We start from the raw sequence: 23,324 nt of genomic DNA, 5'->3' as shown, positions 1-23,324 counted from the left end.
CTGTAAGTTTTAACACATATTTAGATATGTGTAACCACTACCACAATCAGGATACAAAATAGTTCCATTATCCTAAACAATTCTTCATGGATCCCATTTTGTCTTATGGTCAAATCTTCCCCCATTCCTAACTCCTAACAATCATCAATCTATTCTTTGTCCCTATAGTTATGTCTTTTCCAGAAGGACATGTAGGTGGATTCATACAATGTGTAATCACTGGAGCTTTTATTTTTATTATTTCCTTCCTCTGCTTACTTATTTGCTCTTCCTTTTCTATTTTCTTAAAATAGAAGCTTTGATTATTGAATTGTGACCTTTCTTCTTTTCTGATGGAAGCATTTAATGCATTACACAGCTGCATCCTACAAATTTTGATATGTTGCATTTTCATTTTGTTAAAAATAGTCTCAGATTTGGTGCATACTCTGTTTTTGTTGTTGTTGTTTCTCACAGTTCTCAGCAGGGATTAAGATCCCTGGTACGCATGGCAGATCCCCGAAGTTGGCGAGCTTGATTTCCTGGCAAATTGCTGTGTTTTTCCACTTTTCTGTTCAGGACCACCAAATGCTGAGATGTGGATGCATACTGAAATAAAAGCAATTCATAGTGTTCTAAAGGGGTTTGTTTGTTTGTTTTGTAATTTAGTGTTCGTGTAAAACTACCTTTTGAAGCAGCAACTATCAAGTCTGAAAAGCAAATGATGTTTTCATTAATCTTTTTTCTGAGGAAAAACTTAGTTCTAAGGATTTAACATCCTGTAAGTAAAGTTTAACTTAAGAGTATTCCATAAGCAGCCTTTTTATTGTCAGATCATTGTTTGATTTTAATATAATAAAAAGTGTGCATTATTATTTTTAAAAATGTTCTCTAATTTCCATTGAGATTTATTTTTTGCAAATGATGTTTTCATTAATCTTTTTTCTGAGGAAAAACTTAGTTCTAAGGATTTAACATCCTGTAAGTAAAGTTTAACTTAAGAGTATTCCATAAGCAGCCTTTTTATTGTCAGATCATTGCTTGATTTTAATATAATAAAAAGTGTGCATTAATATTTTTAAAAATATTCTCTAATTTCCATTGAGATTTATTTTTAACTTATGGATTACTTATCTAATTAAACACAATTTCCAAGTATTTAGTTTTTTTTAGTAATCTTTCTTATTGATTTCTACTTTAATGCTGTATTGTCAGAAAACTTACTTTGTATGATTTCAATTATTTTAAATTTGTTAAGTTTGTTTTATGATCCTGGCTGTGGTCTATCTTGGTGCACATGTGCACTTGAAAAGAATGTGTACTCTGCTGTTGTTTGGCAAAGTGTTCTATAGTGTCAATTAGATCCAGTTGGTTGATGATATTATTCAACTTTTTCATAGCCTTGCTGATTTCTGTCTCCTGTTACACTGGTTACTGAGATGAGTTTTGAACTCTCCAATCATATTTGTGGAATTGTCCATTCTCCCTTTCATTTTTATCAGTCTTCCCTTTTATTCTGAAGTTCTGTTGTTAAGCACATACATAGTTAGGATTGTTACGTCTCCTTGGTGAATTTATCCTTTTATCATTATGCAATGTCTCTATCCCTGATAATTTTCCCCACTCTGACATCTGCTTTGGCTGATATTATTATAGATCTTCCGGCTTTCTTTGGATGAATGTTTGCTTGGTATATAATTTTTTAATATTTTTAATTTTAACTGACATACATTATATTTCATGAGTTTTTACAGATAACGTATAGTTAGTTCCTGATTTTTAAAAATCCTTTCCAACAATCTTTGTCTTTTAATTGGTGTGTTTAGACCATTGATATTTAACACAGTTATCGATATATTTGGTTTATGTCTGTCATTTATTTTCTGTTCTCTCTGTTTTTAATACCTCTGTTTCTCCTTTCTTGTCTTTTTTTTTTGGATTGTATAGTATTTTTAAATATTCCATTTTATCTAGTGAGTTTTTGACTATATCTCTTTGTATAGTTTTAAAAATTCATATGATTTATTTTTTAGATAAGAAATAAAAATTCATCTTAAGTTGCTTCCAACTTGGTTTTCTGATTAGGAGACAGGGATGAGTATGGAAGGCAATATAAGATAGAGAGCTCTGAACATAATTTTTTTACTATTTTTCATTTGCCCACTCCCAAAATGGATTTGAGGGAACATTTACTGGTGCTATATATTTCTTTGTGTGGATTCAATTTATTGTCTAGTGTTCTTTCTTTCAGCCTGAAAGATTCCTTTCATTATTTCTTGTAAGGCAGTTCTGATAATGACAAATTCTTATTTTTGTTTATCTGGGACTCTTAATTTCTCCTTTATAGATACCCCACCTCACCACAAGTTTGTTTTTGTTGTGTTTCGCCGAACCCCCCCCACAAAAAATAGTTTTGCTGGATATAGAATTTTTGGCTGACAGGTTTTTTGTTTGTTTGTTCGTTTTCGTTGGTTTGTTTTTTTTCAGCTCTTGAATATGTCATCCTTTTGCTCTCTGGCTTCTGTGATTTCTGATGAAAAGTCAGCTATTAATCTTATTGAGGATCTGTTATGACCCCCATTTAACCTTAATTATCTCCTAATTACAAATACCACCATATTAAGAGTTAGGGCTTCAACACATGAATTTTGCGGGATACACAATTCAGTGCATAGCAAGCCCCAATAGTGAAAATTTCATGTCAGTTATATTTTTCAAGTCCGGAATTTCTTTGATTCTTTTAGAAAATAATTTCTATTATTGATTGGTGTTCTCTATTTGGTGAGACATTGTCTTCATACCTTCTTTTAATTCTTTAGATATAATTTCCTTTAATTCTTTAAACATATTATTATAGCTAATTTAAAACCATTGTCTACTAGGTTCAGCTTCTGGGCTTCCTCAGGCATAGTTTCTATTTACTGCTCCCCTTGTTCCCCCACCCCCACATAGATGGTACATACTTTATCATTTCTTTATGTATAGAAAATGGAATATTTAAACTAATATAGAAACCATGGATATAAGACTCTGCCTCAATAATTAGTGGAACAGTAGACAGAAATCAGCAAGGATACAGAAAAACTGAACAACATCAACCAAATAGATCTAACTGACACTTTTGAACACTTCACCCGCAACAACAGCAGAATACCCATTCTTTTTAAGTATAGTTTATTTTTGTTGATTTTTTTAGTAATTTTCCTGAACCAATTATACGAAGTCTGTATTCTTTGTCATTCATGGCCACTGAAGTTTCTGCTTGGTTAGCTTAATGACCAGCTAATGACTAGACAGATCTCCTTAAATGACTTGAACCAATAAAGCTCCTAGCATTTGTCAAGAGTCTGTGTATTGGGAGCATGGCTTCAATGTTCTGATAGGCAGTTTACGACTCTGTCTTTGTCTTGTATAGAGCCTGAAAGTCAGTCAGAGGTTAGAGATTAGGGCCTTCTCTGGCCATTCTTGGGCATGTGCATAGCTCTGCACATTCATGTGGGCTCCTAAATACTTAGGAATATTCTGGGGATTTTCAGAGACCCCCTAAGGGCAACTCATTCCTGAATATTTCTTTTAAGGTTTTTGTTAGCTCCAGTTGGTAATGCTGCCTCAGGCAGCTGCACTGTTAAACAACTGCCACTGATTATTTTTGACAATGCCTTTTAAATAGCACTCTTTGCACAGAGTGACCACTGAGACAGGTAAAATAAAGACAAGCCCTGAGAATGGAGCTTTTCAGATGAGCTTCTAGACAAGTCGAATAATGACATTTCTTGTGGAGAAGGAGCTGCAAGCCTGTTTTGTCCTTTTTTGTGGCTGCCCGGCTACTGGTTTTTATAGCTACCATAATTGCAAGGTTGTTGGTTTTCAAGTCTACTACAGAGCTGGCAATAAAGAGAGAGGATTGGGGCAAGTTAAATACCACAAAGCTCATTATTTTTATTGAGGCCATTTTTCTTGAAGAAACATTCTTTGGATTATTGCAAGTCTTTGGTTTACTTTCAGAGTTATAAAAAAGTTGATTTAGATAATTTTGCCTATATTTTCATTGCTTTTATGGAGGATTGTATTTCAGAGGTTTTTACTCTGACATTCCAGAAGTTGGATTCCTAAATCTTTTAAAAAGGTTTCTCTAGGAATTACAATACAGGCATACTTCAGAGATCTTGTGGGTTTGGTTCCAGAACACCACAATAAAGTGAGTCATAATCTTTTTGCTGGTGGAAGATCTTACCTTCACTTTGTAAAAAACGCAGCATCTGTGAAATGCAATAAAGCAAAGTACAATAAAACAAGGTAGGCCTATATACATATTTAACTTTTCACAGTCTATTTAGAATTAATATCTTACTACTTTAAGTGGAATGTAGAAACCTTAACACCTTATAGTTTCTTTTGCCCTATCCCATTTGTTGTAATTGTCATATACAGTTTATCCATATACTTTGAAAACTCCATCAGACAATTTTTTTTTGCTTTCAGCTGTCATGTAAATTTTAAAGAACTTAAGAAAAGAAAAATAGTCTATTATATTTACCTAGATATTAACCATTGCTATTCTTCCTTCATTCTTGACATTTCTGATGTGAGATCCAGACATTGTTTCCCTATACGGGATGCCTGTGTTTTTTTCCTATTTGGCTCTTTTCAAGATTTTTTTTTTAACTTTAGTTTTTAGCGGTTTGGTTATTTTAAGTTTGGGAATATATTCCTTGAGTTTTTCCTGTTTAGAGATTGCTGAGCTCCTTGAATTTGTAAGTTTCTGTCTTTTTCCAACTTTTGGAAGTTTTCAACCATTATTTTTTCAAATATTTTATCCACATCAAATATTTTTTCTTTCTCCATTTCTTTTATAAACTCTGATGACATTAGTGTTAGATTTTTAGGTATTTTCCCACAGGTCCTTGAAGCTCTGTTCAAATTTCCCCCTTCATTTTTACTTTCCTGTACATATTTGATACTTTCCATTGATCTATCTTCAAGTTCAGTGATTCTCCTTCTGTTATCTCCATTCTGCTCTTAAGCCCACCGAGTGAAATTTTTTTTTGGTAACTATGTTTTCAATTCTAAAATTCCCATTTGGTTCTTTTTATATATTTTTCCTTTCTTAGATGATACTTATTGTCTTTCCATTCATTTTAAGAGTCTTCACTCTTTCTTGGATCATAATTATAATAGCTGGGTTTTCTTCTATTGTAAAAAAACAGATAACAGAGGCTGGCTCCATAGGGTAGTGGTTAGCACATCTGCTTTACACGCAGAAGGTCCTGGGTTTGCACCCCAAGTGGAGCCACAGACCATGTCCCGGATGCTCCAGGCCCCCCAGGTGTGCCGGGGGCCCCCCGAGTGAGCCAGGGGCGCCTGGCCCCTGGCCCCGGCACCCCTGGGTGCACACCACATGCGTGTGGGAGGAGATGCCCCTCCTTCAGAGATCCAGTTCTTAAGGGGAGAAGGCAACATCCGTAGGTCAGGGGTGGAAGTGGAATTAAAGAGGGGGGGAAAAAAACAGATAACATAAAATTTACCATTCTTAACCATTTTAAAGTGTATAGTTCAGTAGTGTTAATTATATTCATATTGTTGCATAACAGATCTTTAGAAACATTTCATCTTGCAAAGCTGAAACTCTATGCCTATTGAACAATAACTCCCCATTTCCCCCTCCCTTCAGTCCTTGGAAAATTTAATTCTACTTTCTGTTACTATGAATTTGACTAATATATATACTTCATATAAGTGGAATGAGATAGTATTCATCTTTTTATGACTGGCTTATTTCACTTAGCATAATGTTCTTCCATGTTATAATGCAACAGGAGTTCCTTCTTTTTTAAAAAAAATTATATTATTTTCATGTATACAGCACAATGTTTATACATTTATATAATTTATGAAGTTGTCCTCCTGATTACTCTAGTACTCACCCGGCACTATACATAGTTGTTACACTATTATTGACTATATTCCCTATGCTGTACTCCCCATCCCCGTGACTGTTTTGTGACTACTAATTTGTACTTCTTACCCTTCACCGTTTTCACCCAGCTCCCCAACTCCCTCCCACCTGGTAACCACCAGTTTGTTTTCTGTATCTTTGAGTCTTTGTTTTGTTTGTTCATTTATTTTGTTCCTTAGATTCTGTGTATAAATGAAATCATATGGTATTTGTTTTTTATCTCTCTGACTTATTTCACTCAGCATAATACCTTCTAGGTCCATCCATATCATTGCAAATGGTAAGATTTCATTTTTTATGGCTGAGTAATATTTCATTGTATTTATGTACCATAGTTTATTTATCCAACTGTCTATTGATAGGCACTTAACTTGCTTCCATATCTTGGCTGTTGTAAATACAACTGCAATGGACATAGGGGTGCACACATCTTTACAGATTAGTGTTTTGGTTTTCTTTGGATAAATATCCAGAAGTGCAATTGCTGAGTTGAAAAGTACTTCTATTTTTAATTTTTTGAGGAAACTCCAAACTGTTTTCATACTGACTGTACCAATTTGCAATCTCACTAACAGTGTATAAGGGTTCCCTATTCTCTACATCCTTGCTAACACTTGTTTTTTGATTTATTGATGATAGCCATTCTGACAGGTGTGAGGTGATAGCTCATTGTGGTTTTAATTTGCATTTCTCTGATGATTAGTGACCTTGAGCATCTTTTCATATATCTGTTGTCCATCTATATTTCCTCTTTGGAGAAATATCTATTCAAATGTTCTGCCCATTTTTAAAATGGATTGTTTGTTATTTTGGTTTTGAGTTGTATGAATTCTCTACAAATTTTGGATATTAACATCTTATCAGATGTGTCATAAGCAAAAATCTTCTCCCATTTAGTAGATCATCTTTTCATTTTGTTGATGGTTTCCTTTGCTGTGAAAAACTTTTTAATTTGATATAGTCCCATTTATTTATTTTTCTTTTGTTTCTCTTGCCCAAGGAGATATATTAGATAAAAAAATTACTAAAAGCAATGTCAGAGAGTTTGCTGCTTATATTTTCTTCTAGGGCTTTTATGGTTTTGGGTCTTACACTTAAGTCTTTAAGCCATTTCGAGTTTATTCTTGTATATGATGTAAGAAGCAGATCCAGTTTCCTTTTTTTTGCATATATCTGTTTAGTTTTCCCAACACCATTTATTGAAGAGACTGTCTTTATCCCATTGTATAGTCTTACCCCCTTTGTTATATGTCAAATGAGCATATAAGCATGGATTTATATTCTGTTCCATTGATCTATGTATCTGTTTTTATGCCAGTACCATGCTGTTTTGATTTACTACAGCTTTGTAGTATAGTTTGATATCAGGTAGTGTGATACTTCCAATTTTATTCTTCTTTCTCAAGATTGCCATGGTATTCGGGACCTTTTATGGTTCCATATAAATTTTTGGATTATTTGGTCTAGTCTCTGGAAAATGCCATTAGCATTTTGATAGGGATTGCATTGAATCTATAGATTTCTTTGAGTACTATGGACATTTTAATGTTGTTGATTCTTCCTATCCATGAGCACGGTTTATGCTTCCATAAATTTGTACCTTCTTCAATTTCTTTTTTCAATGACTTATAATTTTCTGAGTACAGGTCTCTTACCTCCTTGATTAAATTTATTGCTTAGTATTTTATTGTTTTTGATACAATTGTTAATGAGATTGTTTTCTTAATTTTTCTGTCTGATAGTTCATCATTGGTGTATAAAAATGCAACCTATTTCTGAACATTAATTTTGTATCCTGCTATTTTACTGAATTCATTTATCAGTTCTAACATTTCTTTTGTAGAATCTTTGGAATTCTCTATATATAGTATCATGTCATCTGCAAATAATGACAATTTTACTTCTTTTTTTCCAATTCAGATGCATTTTATTTCTCTTTCTTGTCTGATCTGATTGCAGTGGCTAGGACTTTTAGTACCGTGTTGAATAAAACTGGTGTAAATGGAGAAGAAGTTGACTTCCTTCTTCTTTAAGGCTGAATAATACTCATATATACGTATATAATATTTTGTTTGTTTATACATTCATTCATTGATAGACACTTGGATTGCTTCTACCTTTTAGCTATTGTGAGTAATGCTGTATTGAAAATGGGTGTGTAAATATCTCTTTAAGGTCTAGCATTCAATTCTTTTAAATATATACCCAGAAGTGAAATTGCTGGATCATATGAAAAAAATTTTTTTTTGACTTTTTGAGGAAACTTTATACTGTTTTCTATAGTGGCTGCACAATTTACATTCCCATCAACAGTGCACCAGGGTTCCAATTTCTCTACAGCCTTACCAACACTTGTTATTTTCTGTTTTTGTTTGTTTGTTTGTTTTTATAGTGGCCATTCTAATGGGTATAATGTGATATCTTATTGTAGTTTGGATTTGCGTTTCTCTAATAATTCGTGATGTTCAGCATATGTCCAAATGGCTTATTGGCCATTTGTGTATCTTCTTTGGAGAAAGGCCTATTCAAGTCTTTTGCCCATTTAAAAATTGGGCTACTTCACTTTGTACTTGTTTTTGTTTCATAATAGCTGTTATCAAAACCTTTTTCTCGTGCAGGATACAAGGTTCATATACAAAAGTCAATCACTTTCCTATATACCAGCAGTGAACAAGTGGAGTTTGAAATGAAAAACAATACTATTTACATTAGCACTCATAAATGAAATATTTAGGTATAAATTTAACAAAGTACATACAAGGTCTACATGAGGAAAATTATAAAACTCTGATAAATAAAATCAAATAAGAAATAAAAAAATGGAGAGACATTCCATATTCATGGAGAGAAAGACTCAATATTGTCAAGATGTCAGTTCTTCCCAACTTCATCTATAGGTTCAATGCAATCCCAATCAATATCCCAGCAAGTTATTTTGTGGATATAGTCAAAATGATTCTAAGTTAATATGGAGAAACAAAAGACCCAGAATAACCAGCACATTATTGAAGGACAAAAACCAAAGTTGGTAGACTGATACTACCTGACTTTAAGACTTACCATAAAGCTATAGTAGTCAAGACAGTGTGGTATTGTCATATGAATAGACAAATATATCAAAGGAACAGAATAGAGAGCCCAGAAATAGACTGTCCTAAATATTGTCAGCTGATCTTTGACAAAGAAGCAAAAGCAATATAATGGAACAAAGATAGTCTTTTCTTGTTTTTTCTTTATTTTTTTATTCACCTGATGTAATTTACATAACTTCTAATTTTATATATTTGACCCTTTTTACCCCATCCCCCCCCCAAGATAATCTTTTCAACAAGTGGTGCTAGAATAACTGGATATCCACATTCAAAAAATTAATCTAGACACAGACCTTATACAAAATTTTACTCATCCTTCATAAAAGTGGATAACAGAACTAAATATAAAACACAAAACTTTAAAACTCCTAGAAGAGAACATGGAAGAAAATCTAGATGATCTTGGGTATGGTGATGACTTTTTACATAGAACACCAAAGGCATAGTCCATGAAAAAAATAATTTATATGCTAGATGTCATTAAAATTAAAAACCTCTCTGTGAAAGACAATGTCAATAGGATAAGAAGACAAGTCAAAGGCTGGAAGAAAATATTTGCAAATGACACATCTCATAAATGACTTGTGTCCAAAATCTATAAAAAGCTCCTAGAACTTAACAATAAAATAACAATACAATTTTAAAATGGGCCAAAAACCTTAACAGACACCTTACCAAATATGAAAAGATGCTTCATAGCATATGTCATCAGGGAAATGCAAATTAAAACAACAACGACATACCACTACACACCTAATAGAATGGCCAAAATCCAAAATATCGACAACACTAAGGGCTGACATTGATGCGAAACAACAGGAACTCATATGTCGCTAGTGGAAATGCAAGATGGTACAGCCACTTTGGAAAACAGTTTAGCAGTTTCTATAAAAACAAACATGCTTTTACCATACTATTCAGTAGCTGTACTCTTTGATATTTACCCAAAAGAATTGAAAACTTATGTCCACACAAAACCTGCACGTGGATGTTTATAGCAACTTTATTCACAACTGCCAAACTTAGGAGCAACCAAGATGTCCTTCAGTAGGTGAATGGATAAAGAAACTGTGATATATTCAGTAGAATATTATTCAGTGCTAAAAAGAAATGTGTTAGCAAGCCATGAAAAGACATAGAGGAACCTTAAATATATATTACTAAGTGAAAGAAGCTAACCTGAAAAGGCTACCTACTGTGTGATTCCAACTGCATGACATTCTGGAAAAGGAACAACTGTAGAGACAGTAAAAAGATCACCAGGGATTGGGAGTGGAAATAGATGAATGGGCAAAGCACAGAGGATTTTTATAAAACTACAGTGGTGGATACATATGATTATACATTTATCCAAACCCATTGAATGTACAAGAGTCAATTATAATGTACTTTGAGTGATAATAATATGTCAATTTGGTTTATCAGTTGTAACAAATGTACCATTGTGATGGAGGTTGTTGATAATGGGGAGGCTGTACACATGTGGGGCAGAGGGTACATATGAAATCTCTGTATCTTCCCTTAAATTTTGTTGTGAACCTTAAACTACTCTAAAAAATAAAGTCTTAATAAAACAAACAAAAATAACCCTTTGATAATTCCAATCTATGTGTCATCATGAGGTTAGAGTCTATTGATTTTCTTTTACCTTAAAAAAGGGATTAAGAAATAAATTGGCGGTTACAAAATAGTCCCAGGGATGTAAAGTAGAGCTTAGAAATATAGTCAACAATAATGTAATAACTATATCTGGTGTTTGGTGAGTACTACTTATTGGAGAGATCACTTCATAAGTTATGTAAATGTCTAATCATTATGCTGTACACCTGAAACTAATATACTATTGAACGTCAAGTGTAATTGAAAAATTAAAAAAAAAACCCATTAAGCATTTCCCGGTTCTTTGTATATTAATTTTTGATTTTATCTTGGACATTTTGGATATAATGCGTTGTGACTCTAGGTCTTAATTAAATTCTATGGAGAATGTTGATTTTTTTGGTGGGCTTTGTTTGTTTGTTTGTTTATTTTAACAGAGAATTGACCCAGTTAGGTCTAAGCCACAAATTCTTCCTTACCTTCTATTGGCTGTGGTTCTAATGGGCTGTGAGATTTGCTGTAACTGTCACCTTGTGACTGCCTGAAGACTGGGGTGAAAGTGAATCAGAGAAACAAAACAAAAAACACCCATGAGATTTTCCCCCACTTTCTCTGATCCATGGATACTTCTTTCTTCTTTCTTGGATGACAAGTGTATGGCTTCTTTTGGAGCTTTCTCTCTGCACCTGTGACACAGTTTCAGGTTTCAAACTGCCTTTCAGTCTAGGCCGGGAGATACCAGAGTGGAGAAATTGAAAAACTCACTCCTGATTTGACGATTGTTTGACTTCTGGTTTTCTTCCCCAATAATCCTGCTACTATTTACTTTCTGAAATCCTCGCCTAGGTGTTCTATGCATTCTGCCTAGGTTTTAAATTGCATTCAATGGGAGAAATGGGATGGAACGTGTTTTCTCCATTTTGACAGGAATTGGAATCTTCTGTTCTTCCTTTTATCATTGTGTATTATGTATATATTTGGGTATAAGTCATTTATCAAAAGAATGTATTGTGAATGTTTTCTCTTTGTCTGTGGCTTGCCTATTCAATTTCTTAAAGGTGTCTTTGATGAACAGAAGCCTTTTATTTTGATGAAGTCTGTTTTATCAATTTTTTCTTCCGATTAATGCTCTCTGGGTCCTGTGCAAAAAAACTTTGTCTATTCCAAGTCTGCAAAGATATTCTCCTATGTTCTCTCTTTAACTTCTTTTTTTCCTGTTTTATCGAGATGTAATTGATATATAATATTGTATTAGTTTAAAGTGTACAACATAATGATTTGATATATTTATTGGGAAGTGATTAACAATAAACTTGATTAACATCCATCACCTCACATAGTTACATATTTTTTTTCTTGTGATGAGAACCTTTAAGATCTACTCTCTTAGAAACTTTCAAACATACAATACAGTATTGTTAACTGTAGTCACCTATGTTTTATTTTATGAGCTTTATAATTTTAGCTTATTTTTAGCTCTGATCCATTTTTATTTAATTTTACATACAGTGTAAGGTAGAAATCGAGATTTATCTTTCCGCTATGTAGTTATCTGGTTTTTATAGCACTATTCATTAGATTCGTGCATATATATTAAAAAATAAACTTTAACTTTTCTACCTTTTAAATGTATTTCCTCATTTTTAATGTTTTACATTAAAGTTTTTTAAAAATCACAAAATATATTAGATATGTTATATATAATTAATTTCCTTTGTCATCTTATACATTTTACTTTATGCTCTTCAAATTATTATTTTGAGAATGGGCCCATAAGCTTTATAAAATTACCAAAGGTGTCCAAGCACAATACATGTGAAGAATCCCTGGTGAGGTAGAAAGACAGCCTTAGAACTGGGTTTAAATGCTCATTTGCTACTTAGCTCTGTGACCTTGGGCCCATCTCTTAACCTTCATTCATCTTCCCTACTTTCACAGAATCAGTAAATGTCTATTGAGCACCTGCTATCAGACACTGTATTCAAGATTTAATACGGACACACAGATATAACCTTTCCTGTGTGCAGTTTACAACTGAGTAGGGGAGGCAGATGAGTCACCAGGTCATTACACAATACTGTGGTAAGTGCTTTGATAGTGGAAGGATGGAGTGCTCAAAGGTGGGACTCCCAACCCAGAGTTGTGGGATCAGGAAAGATTTCCAGATATAAGAACATGAAAGTGAGACCTCAGGGATTTTTGTAGACATTGGCCAAGCAAAGACAGGGGAGGAGGATCCAGGCAGGAGAATGAACCCTTAAGAGATATGGCCTGGTTGAGAAACTGAGAGAAAACTAATATGAGGAGAAGGGAACAGTAGTAGCATAAGGCACTACTGCAAAAGGGGTCAGACTGAAGGGTCTTGTATCCATCTTAACGACATTTGCTTCATCCTAAGAGAAGTGGGAAGCCATTGGTGGGTTTTAATCATTGATAGGTTGCGACATGATCAGAAAAAAAAAATAAATCACTTTGGTTTTATGAAGAATACACTAGAGTGAGCATGACTGGAGACAGGCACAATGATTTGGAGACTATCGGAGAAATCCTGGTGAGAGAATGAGTGTATGAGTAGTGGCAATGGAGATGGAGAAGAATGAATAGATTTGAGAAATAATTAGGAAGTAAACTCAATGAAGTGTACATTGGAGGCTCTGGAGGATGAGGAGGATGGACCAACAGAATGAACGGTGGTGCCATTCACTGGAAAAAGTATGCTTACGGGAGAAAATAGGGTTAGATTTGAATTTCGGGTGCGAAGTGACTGAGGATGTTTTGCAGACTTTTGGCCATATTGGCCTGAAAATTAGAAGAGTGGTTTGGGATGGGAAACCATCTCTGTCCATACAGTAAGATGCCAAAGGCGGTATTCATGCTTTCTTCCCGACCTTCGCTCAACATCTGTTGAGGAGGTACTATGTGCTGGATGTTGGGGTCTATCAGTGAACATGCACACTCGGTTTCTGCCCTCAGCCAGTTTACCATCTACCTCCTTAGACTTGTTCTTAATCTGTAATATGAAGATAATAATGAGATTAACCGAGATGAAGTTTGGCGACGGCACCTGGCCCTTTTAATTTTTATATTTGTTTTTCGACCCCAGAGCCGAAAGAAAAGAGAGTTGGCCGCTTTTGCTTTTGCATTCTTTCCCGACTGGCTCTTCCGCGCAGGCGCCCTGGACCGCCCAGGTCGAGGGGTGGGGCGAGCCAGAACCCGAGAGGTCTTCCCCGGGGCCAGGACCAGGCCGGGTGGAGGAAGTTGGCTCCCTCGTGACGTCATCAAGCTGCGCTGTCCGTAGGGCGGGACCTGGGCGCGACAGCGCGGCCGGCGGACCCTGGCTGGCTTGGGAAACGAAACTGAGGGAGCAGCCGGAGGCTCTGGCAGCAGCAGGGCCAGACCCGGTGGTGGCGGCGGCGGCGGCTCTGGCAGTGGTGGTCTGACCCCCTCTCTCCGTTCCCTTGCAGCTTGCCCTCTCCCCTCAGTGTGAGTGCCCACGCGTGGCCCGGGGGGAGCGAGCGGGCGGGCGCGCGGGCTCAGCATCCTCCCCTCCTCTGCCGCCTGGGTCCCCCACCCGCGGTCTTGACCCTCGCCGCCTCCTCTCTCCCTTCCTCCCTTCCCCCACCCCACTCCCTCAGTTCCCCTGAGCCCGAGCTGCCGCTAACCTACGTCTATGCGCACACATTCACACACTCACGTATCTTCGAATGAAAAAATTGGTTCGGGGAGATAGGAGCTCTTCTCTTCCATCTATGAATAGGGGTGGTAGTGCGAAACGGAGGCCCAGGGAGAGAAGACTAGAGAGAGGATTTGGGATTTGAACCCCTTCCTAGGCCTTCTTCCTTCTACTTATAAGTTCCCTGCTGGAGCACATTCTTCTGGCCTGTGTAGGTCACTTAACCTGGCCACTAGTTAGCTGTTTGGCCTTCCCCTCTCGGGCCTCAGTTTTTTCCAATGGAAAATGAGAGGGTCGCATTAGATGATTTGGAAGGCTCAAATCTAAGGTGGTTTGCAGAGGATTATCAGCATATCCTGCTTTTCACATAAGCATTCCCTTGCCTTTTTTGCATCCACCTCAACACTGCTCTCATTGAGTTTCCCCTGCTTTCAGTCACCCCCAGAGTTGCTAAGAACAAAAGGGCCTTTTTGCTTTTGTTATAGACTTTTCTTGGGATTTAAGACTGGAGGTTTAAAGTGAAATGTGGCTCAGCTTGCTCTTTCTGTTTGTTCAATGACTTCTGTTCTAACTGTTGCCCCAGGATAAACCCCTGTCTGGGCCTAGTTAGAGGCTACCTCCTTAGGAAGGATGAGATTGTAAATTGAGTTGACTAGCTTACCTTGAACTGGAGAAAAGTGAAATGTGACTCAAGGTTTTGCGACGTTGACGAAATAAGTGGTATCTTTGGATTTTATTGCTCTCTTGTTGCTGTAACCCATACTGTTAAGCTTGTCTTTGTACCCCTGCACCTCCCCTTTCTCAAGAATTGCAACCTAGCTAGTCATCCAGCTGTTTGCTCTTATGTTTTGAGTTCTTTTTCTTTCCTTACGGCCAATCAGTAAACCACACTGTATTCACTACTGCTGTTGCTTGCTCTTAAACTTGATCATGTCTTAAGATTCCAAGATCTCATAATCTCTTCATTCCATCTCATTTTTTTTTTCTTATGTTTACCTCTCATGTACCTACCCATGGACATGGATGATGGTAACATGGTGCCTGCCTGTTTGTTTGTTTGTTTGTTTTGGCAGAGGTGGATTCCTGTTCTTAAAATTATTGTTTTTGTACCTGAGTCCTATGCTATGGCTACCTCCAGTCCCAATAACTTTCCGACTCTTTTATTTCCTTGGTCCTAGGTCAACCACTGCCTCCATTCCTTACTCTGGTTAAAAATTTTCTCAATTCTTTCATGTTTTCAAATATCCTGAAGTAAACCAAAAACCAGTATTTGTATCATATGTAATTTCTTCTTAATTGTCCTGGTAAAATAATAACAGTAATGGAACAATTATTCTGGGGTGATCCCTTCACCTTGGAAATATTAGTTAACATTCATTAAGTTTCATAATAAATTTCCTGTGTACATTGTCACACATGGCCAGCATTGCATCAAAAGTATGGAATAATAAGTACTCAAGGCCTTTTTTCCCCTGTGGCTTGTGGAGTTGATCCATGACTTTTTGGTATCTGACACCAATGGCCCAGAGGCCTCTGGATCCATGAGTACCACGTTTTCCAGTAAAACAGCTATTATTGAAACCCAGAGCTTGGCTAGCATCCTTATTGGACCTTATTTTGAGGAAGAGGCTATTCAGTTGAGTGCTGGCATTGGAAGTTGTTTGAAGTTGCCATATCCCATCCCATTTATGATTTATGCTTAGGAATCCCTGCTCTGATTCTAGTGGCTCTGACATTGGGTAGCCAATTGACTGGATTTATGGTTGCAGTAACAATGAAGAGGAGAAATGATCCAGAATGCACTGCCCCTATCAAGAAACAGAAGAAGAGAGTTGCAGAGCTTGCCCTGAGCCTCAGCTCTACGTCTGATGATGAACCTCCCTCCACTGTCAATCATGCAGCAAAAGGTATGCTTGACTGTGTGGTCTGAGGCCAGTGGTTATCTAATTATTTGAATCCCTGGAGCCTGAATTGGGCGAAATACAGTTCATGCCTCTTGAGGAAATATCTACAGAGACATGTTGGCTGTAGACTCTCTTCTCTTCTGCTATTATCCTAATAGGATTGGGGAGTTTGTTTTAAATAAAAATTGGAATTTTTATAGCATTAGCTGTGCCTTAGTTCTGTTGCTGGTCCTTCAGTAGGTGGCACTCTTTTGCTGCCATAAACCAGTTGGAAGTACAGGCATACCAGACTACTGCAATAAAGTGAGTCGTAATCATTTTGCAGGTGCAGGGTCTTGCCTTCAATTTGTAAAAAATGCAACATCTGTAAAGTGCAATAAAGTGAGGTGCAATAAAACGAGATATGCCTGTATTGGTGAGCATTGAGTGTCCTATAGTTGTTAATGATCCTGAGGATCTTTGTTGCAGTAATCTGGCCTAATTCCCCTCAGGTTTTTGCAGTTCCCCTTAGCAGTTGTGACCAGAAACACCCAAATGTATTGGAACATTCCCGTGTTCACTGTTTACATTAAGCTCAAAGGATTTCACTGATCTGGTTGAAAGTAGCATTTTGCTTTGCCTGCTTTTTAGGGTTATGGACATTAATAGCTTCCACAGATTTGAGCTTGCCTCTTAAATGCCAAGCGATTAGAAGTAGCTCGTTTGCATTTACCTTGACTTGCCGATTGAATTAATTTCTTAGGCCTGCTGTAACAAATACCACAAACTGGGTGGCTTAAAACAATAGAAATTTATTCTCCACAGTTCTGGAGCCTAGCTGTCTGAAATCAGGTGTCAGCAAGACCATGCTCCCTCCTAAGTCTCTTGAGAAGAATCCTTTTTTGCTTCTTCTAGCTTTTGATGGTTGCTGGCAGTCCTTGGTGTTCCTTGGCTTATAGTAACATAACTACAGTCTCTGCCTCTGTGTGTATGTTCAAATTTCCCTCTTCTTATAAGGATATCAGTCATTGGATTAGGGCCCACAGTATGACCTCATTGTAATTTGATTACATCTGCAAAGATCCTATTTCCAAATGTGACACTCCCAGGTGCTGGGTGACGTGACCTTTTGGGAAACACTAACCCAGTACACCAGCTGTGTTGCATTTTAGATCATCTGCCAGATCACTGATAAATTGGAATGAAATTTGGTAACAGATTGGTAACTGAGAGGGTGTGAAGCATCCTTTGAGGGTGGTAGAAAATACAGTTTATTCACAAGTGGTAGGCTAATTGAAGGGCAGTTACTCATCAGCTGTACTGAGAAGCTGGTCCAGAGAGGAGAAGCTTGACAGGTGGTACAGCTAATGAAGCATTTGGAGTGTTGTGGTCCTGTCTGTATGAGAGATTTGTAACTTAATGTGTGGACATATGTATGCCTTTAAAGTTGTCATGGTGAATTCTAGCGTAGGTGAAAAAGGTTATATGTAACTGAGGTTACTAAATGGGAAGGTAAAAACATTGAGTGCATTTGTTCTAGAGACTGTTGAGGAAAGGGAGTTTTGGTTCTCACCTGGTATTTGAGCAGCTTGGTGAAGGTAGAGTCTCTTTGGGTAGAGGTCTAGGGTATTAGGAGAGAGGGATCTACAAGGGAAAAAGGGAGAGCATGTTTTGGGGAATAAATGACACTCAGGCAGTGGCAATATCTAGTTCCAAGCAGATCTTGGGGAGCATTTACTCTCAAGTAATATCTCTTTGAGGTAAGGAGAGGACAATTCCAAGGTAGATGAAGGCAAGTGTATATGGTTAAGGATTTATCAAGGGAATCAGTCTGATTTAAATTTCAAGCTTTTAAAAATGTGACTGTGAATTGAGATTATCTCCCTCTCTCTCACAGACTCCCTTTATTTGTACCAAATAGCTTTAACCTTTTCTGGAAGTAGCACCATATGACTCAGGATTGACTGTTGCTGTTGTGTGTACAGCATGGACATTTTAGATGTAGCTAGTACCTTGTATGCAGCTGGCAATAGGCCTTTTGGTCCTTTTCATTTGTAGAAAATGAATCAAGAGACAGAGGTAAGCACACATTGCTAGATTTCCCTGGGTCAACTTATTTTAGGAAGGGGCAGCTCCACAATGACACAAAAACTCTGAGAGCTAGAGTCTGGTGTCTTCATCAGCAAGATTGCTCCCTGTGCCCTCTGGCCCCCAAGCCCCATGCCTGGTATGGAGTAAATGCTCAGTAAGTATTTACGGAATAAAATTGATAGAAAGCAACAGTAGTATCTTTTCCGAGAAGCTTAAAATGCTTCACTTCTTTCATTTTGCCTGTCCCTCCTCCAGTGTACAAAAGATCATTTCATTAAGTGCTTAGCATTTATATCATCTCTGTTCTGTATCAATTCCTCTAAGGCCCCCCTGTGAAATGTTCCTTGTAGTTTACTGTCCCACCGGAAACCACATATCCCCTGAGATCACTATGCAGCTTTCCTGTTCAAGTCATGGCATTAAAGCAGGTGTGTTGCCTTTTGTTCCAGCCACTTCTACCTGGACGTACTGTTCAAATGGGTGATTGAAAAATGGTCTTTAGGGAGTACAATTAGAAAAACAAAAACAGTAGTTACTATTTCTGTCTGGGCCTTGTTTGTGCTTCCTTTGCTAGATGATGACTCAATAGATCTGTTTAGTTTAATCAGTTTATTTTACATTATTGACAAGGTAAGCTGCATTGCCACGTCAGAGACTGACATCTGACCACAGTAAAAAAGAAAAAGGGTGTTCTTGTCATGGCCACTGTAGCATCATGTGATCTTTTGAGTATTTTAAGAGGAATTTGAAGACATTTTCAAGCCTAAATAAACTCTTGGAAATTTGCTATTAAATAACAACTTTTCGAAGTAAAGAGAGACAGATTAAGGTCATTTTGTTCTTTTTGGTTGTTTCTCACAGGGAAGCTGGTATAGACCCTAAGACAATTTCCTTTTCTCCTTAGCTGTGCATCCAGTTTGCACTCCTGGCCTTCCCACAGCGTGTCAGTTGCCAGGGTCCTTCACCGGCACCACACTAAGAGTGCCTTCCCCTCTACCATGTTTAATTCTTCTCTAAATAGTCTAGTTTCTGTGAAACACCATTGCTTTCCTGTCAGTCCAGATTCATGACCTTAATCAAAAACTTCCTTTATCGGTATCTGTTTAAATTGCTCTAACGAGTTACTATTTATCTGGTAGGAAGAAATTGAGTCTTTAAACAAGAATGAGTGTATTCCACAGCAACTGTTAGGCAGGATCGCGTGTTTATTAAAATCCATAATTTATTCTGTATCTTTGCACTGCTCACCTTGGCCACTAGTGGTTGGATGTGCCCCTCTTGTGTGTTTGTTTTGACTGTCATTTCTAATCTTGGCATAAGTTTGCCCTACTCTTTTATTGCCATGTGAAAAATTTTGCCAATAGTGGGAAACCTCTGATTCTTCTATAAAGTGAAACTTTCTTTTTTAAAATGACTTAAGAGTAATGACTTCGGTCAGGTAGAGAAGAAATCTTAAATGAAAACTCTAAATAATGTTTTAGGTTCTCTGGTAGGTTTTAGAAGGGGAGCTTCTGGGGAGGTAAATGGGACTGCCACCCAGCTTTGGCAAGTTCTTAATGAAACTAATGATTTTAATAGACTGACCTTATTACTCCTATTAATTTATATCCTCATTACAAGATTGTCTATTCAATGTTTGCTAAACTCTTATCAGTCTTGGGTGGTTAAACCTCTTTAGTTTCTGCTACAGCCACAACAGTTGTCTCCTTTTCATCAGAAAAGAGTGCCCCCAAAGGAGTGGCTGTTGTAGTTTGTGGACATCAGGGCTAATATGGGGAACTTTGTTTTAAATCATGTCAGGCTAAGAATTGGCCTCAAATACCACATGAAATAAAAGAGAGAAACAAGGCTTGTGTGTTTATTTAGCATACTTCTTGATTTTACAAAGAAATGCCTAGTAGGATGGTATTTTAGCTCTCATCAGCCTCACTCTCAGAACCTGGATAGGATATCTGTATATTAGGTAACACCTAGGGAAGAGGAATGGAGTAGAAAGATCTTTGTGCCAGAGTCTGGAAATTTTGCACCAATCATCACTGATTTGCCTGATGAACCTTCCACCCAAATTTGGTTCTTTGTCATTTTGTTCCAAAAATGTTATGAAGACAGAAGATCTCTCTCTGAGATCTGAGGGTGGCAGGAACCGTGCAATCTCAGGAATGATATACCATAGATGGGTGCCCATTAATGGGTCTTCAAGCAAACCCTAACTGCCTGGCAGTTCCCTAGAGTTGGACCAAGTGCGCACTCAATAGAGAAGGATTCGAAGTTTTCCTAACCTTTGTATAGATAGACCTATGAATCCCCAGATATCTAGTGAAAGGAATAATAACTGATTTAGCATTATAGTTTCTGGTTAATCAAGACCCTGGATCCCTGGGCTGCCCTGAGGAAAACTTTGAGTCCGTGCTCAGGGAGCTGCCCACATTTCTAGTATCACCTCTTTCTGGACTAAGCAGTACAGGTTTAAGGCATGGAAGTAACTGAGTGAAGACAATCTGCACCTTTGAAAAGGTGGTTCTTTAGCATGTGAGCACTCTTTTGCAAAGCAGATCTCTCTCCTCCACATGGGGGATAATAGATGAAAGGCCCAGGCTTAGTCTTCAGCCACTTTGGTGGTCTTTTCCCTCAGATGTGCTGTCCTCTGAAGATTTTTCTGGAAAGGAACCAAACTTCCCATGGCTTGGAATGGTACTTTATTTCTCTATAGTTTTATTTTTTTACCCTAATTTTCAAACTGATATATTATTTCTCACATAGAAAATGCAGAAAAGTGCAAAACAAAGTATCACTTCGCCTCTCAGTTTCCATGGTTACTCACTGTTAGTCTTCTGGGTCTTTCCTTCTGAGTGGCACTCTAGCACTCTGTGACTTATGCTGCATTGGTCCATGTAAACCAGCCGACTCCTTATTGAGGGAATTGGTTAGCCACCTTAAAGGGAAGGGGCAGATTTGGTGCCTCTCGTGCATGGACACTCTCAACCAAAATTTCTCCTTGCTAACTGTTTAGGGGTCAGATATTTTGGTTTTAAGATTATTCTAATTTTTTTCACACATGGTCACCAGTGTGTTCTTTCTTTTGCAAAATGTTATATCCTTTAAAAAGTGCATATTTATATAAGCTACTAGATTTTTAAGCTGTCTGAGGGCAGGATTGTTACTTTTGGATAGTACCTCATTGTATGTAGCATGGGCCTTTTATACAGCAAGTCCTGAACCAAAGTTGTCGTCTGATCTGTTAAACAATATTGATATTTGGATTCTGACAGATGCCCTATTTCAGCCTTTTGAGGTGGGAACTGCTAAATAATAGTCTAAGGAGGACTCAGTTCTCTTCTGAGATATAGGTGTTCCATCCTCATGCTTAAACTTTTTGTTGTTATTTTACCTTTAAAAAAAACTTTTTTAAAGACTTTATTTTTTTTTAAAGTGGTTTTAGGTTCATATGCACAGCACATAATGAACATACCTCCACAGAGTGGTACATTTGTTAAAATTGATGACACATCATTATCGCCAAGAGTCCATAGTTTACATAATGGTTAACTCGTGGGGTTGTATACTCTATGGGTTTGAATAAATGTATAATGACATATATCCTTATACTTCTGAGGGCTGAACCTCCACTACTTGTATGAGTTCAAGGGAAGTATCTTGAGCTATACACTCAGTGCTTAGCAAAAATGACAACTGGGTGAGAGTCCTTTAAATTCACGACAGTGAGCACTTGATTTCTGTTAAATGGAAAGCCTCGGTTCAGGTGTGGGAGATAGAAAGTTGGCTGTGACCCAGTTCCTGATCTCCAGGAGTGACCCACTCCTGTGGGGTGGCATGTGACGGTAACTGGTTTTCAGGCAGTGTGATGAGTGCTGTGCTTAGGGTATGAATAGTGGTGCTGTTGGAGCATAGTGGAAGGGAGAATCAGGCCTGGGGTGTTAGCCAAGGCTTTGCTCTTGAATGTCAACCTTTAACGAGTTTGTGTTCTTGTGGATCAGTGCAGATAGGCTGTAGAATATGATGTAATCCTAGTCCTCAAATTATGAATGCCCGAATAGTGACCATCTGGGTAGATGACGAATTGTTTTACGTGACTACCCTCTGCACTTTTTCTCAGTACCTCCCAAGCTTTGACTCAGCATCTCTTCTCAATTCTTCTTTTCCTTTTAAAGGAATTGTGCCACATTGCAGTCAGTCTTTTTTTTTTTCAATATTTTTAAAAATATTAATAGATAATATGTTTACATGGTTCATAAATAAAGAAATAAAAAGATAGCCAGTATTAACTCCAGTGATATAAAAATGTAAAGAAAGTGTCATTTCTTTCACTTTTACTTGTTCCAAGTAATCATTTTGTTATTCTGTCTCCGTGCTGGGTAATGTGTGGATAATCACTTTTATTGGTCTTCTTGTATGTTTTCCCTTCTGAAAGCTCCTTTTGCAATTATAAAATATAACAATATATATTCCTTATTTTTCCTCTTTACAGGAGTTAGGATGCCATGCTCATGCACATGGTCTAGCTCTTCTATTAATTTGTCAATGTGTCTGGGTGATCTTTCCATTTCAGTGCATCGAACAGAGGTTCCCAAGTTTTCTTGCGTCTTTGACCTTGAGTGCCATCCTAACTTTCTTCACCATGCCCCAAGGCCAAATGAAACAGTTCAGTTTATTAAGTATTCAGGTCTAAATAGTAAGCATTTATATCCTAACAACTAATAGACGTTTGAAAGAACAATATGCATAAATTGAAAAAAAAGTTTTTTATTGTATTCTTAAATAAGCACAATAACTTATTAATGAGATGTGTATACTGTTGATCACTACTATATAACTTCTCAAGCCTTGGGATCAGATTGGACACCACCATGTCCTATTCTGCATTCCTCCTTACTTGGAATTGATACCATTTTCAATGGCAATAAACAGAAATTGTTAATGAAATTTTTGAGATACAGTCTATTTCCAGATTTGGGTGGGTTTGTTGGAGAAACAGTAAAATTATATTGGGTTGACATAGCTTTCAAGCTTTGAGATTCATATATCTATAAAGA

At 37.1% G+C, this 23,324-nt stretch overlaps 1 protein-coding gene across 1 annotated transcript in view; it reads left to right on the top strand.

Moving 5' to 3' along the window:
• Window positions 1–13,921: 13,921 nt before the first annotated feature.
• Window positions 13,922–23,324, top strand: part of CMTR1 (cap methyltransferase 1) — a 42,876-nt gene continuing 33,473 nt past the window's right edge. The window contains 2 exon segments of the mRNA XM_006907305.3: window positions 13,922–14,109; window positions 16,069–16,206. Of these exon segments, the coding sequence (XP_006907367.1) occupies window positions 16,074–16,206 (133 nt within the window). The 5' untranslated portion in view covers window positions 13,922–14,109; window positions 16,069–16,073.

This window comes from Pteropus alecto, unplaced genomic scaffold (genome assembly GCF_000325575.1).
Source record: "Pteropus alecto unplaced genomic scaffold, ASM32557v1 scaffold202, whole genome shotgun sequence".
NCBI classification, from domain to species: domain Eukaryota; kingdom Metazoa; phylum Chordata; class Mammalia; order Chiroptera; family Pteropodidae; genus Pteropus; species Pteropus alecto.
Note: the sequence above shows the minus strand (reverse complement) of the source record. Positions and strands in the feature narration are given on the sequence as shown.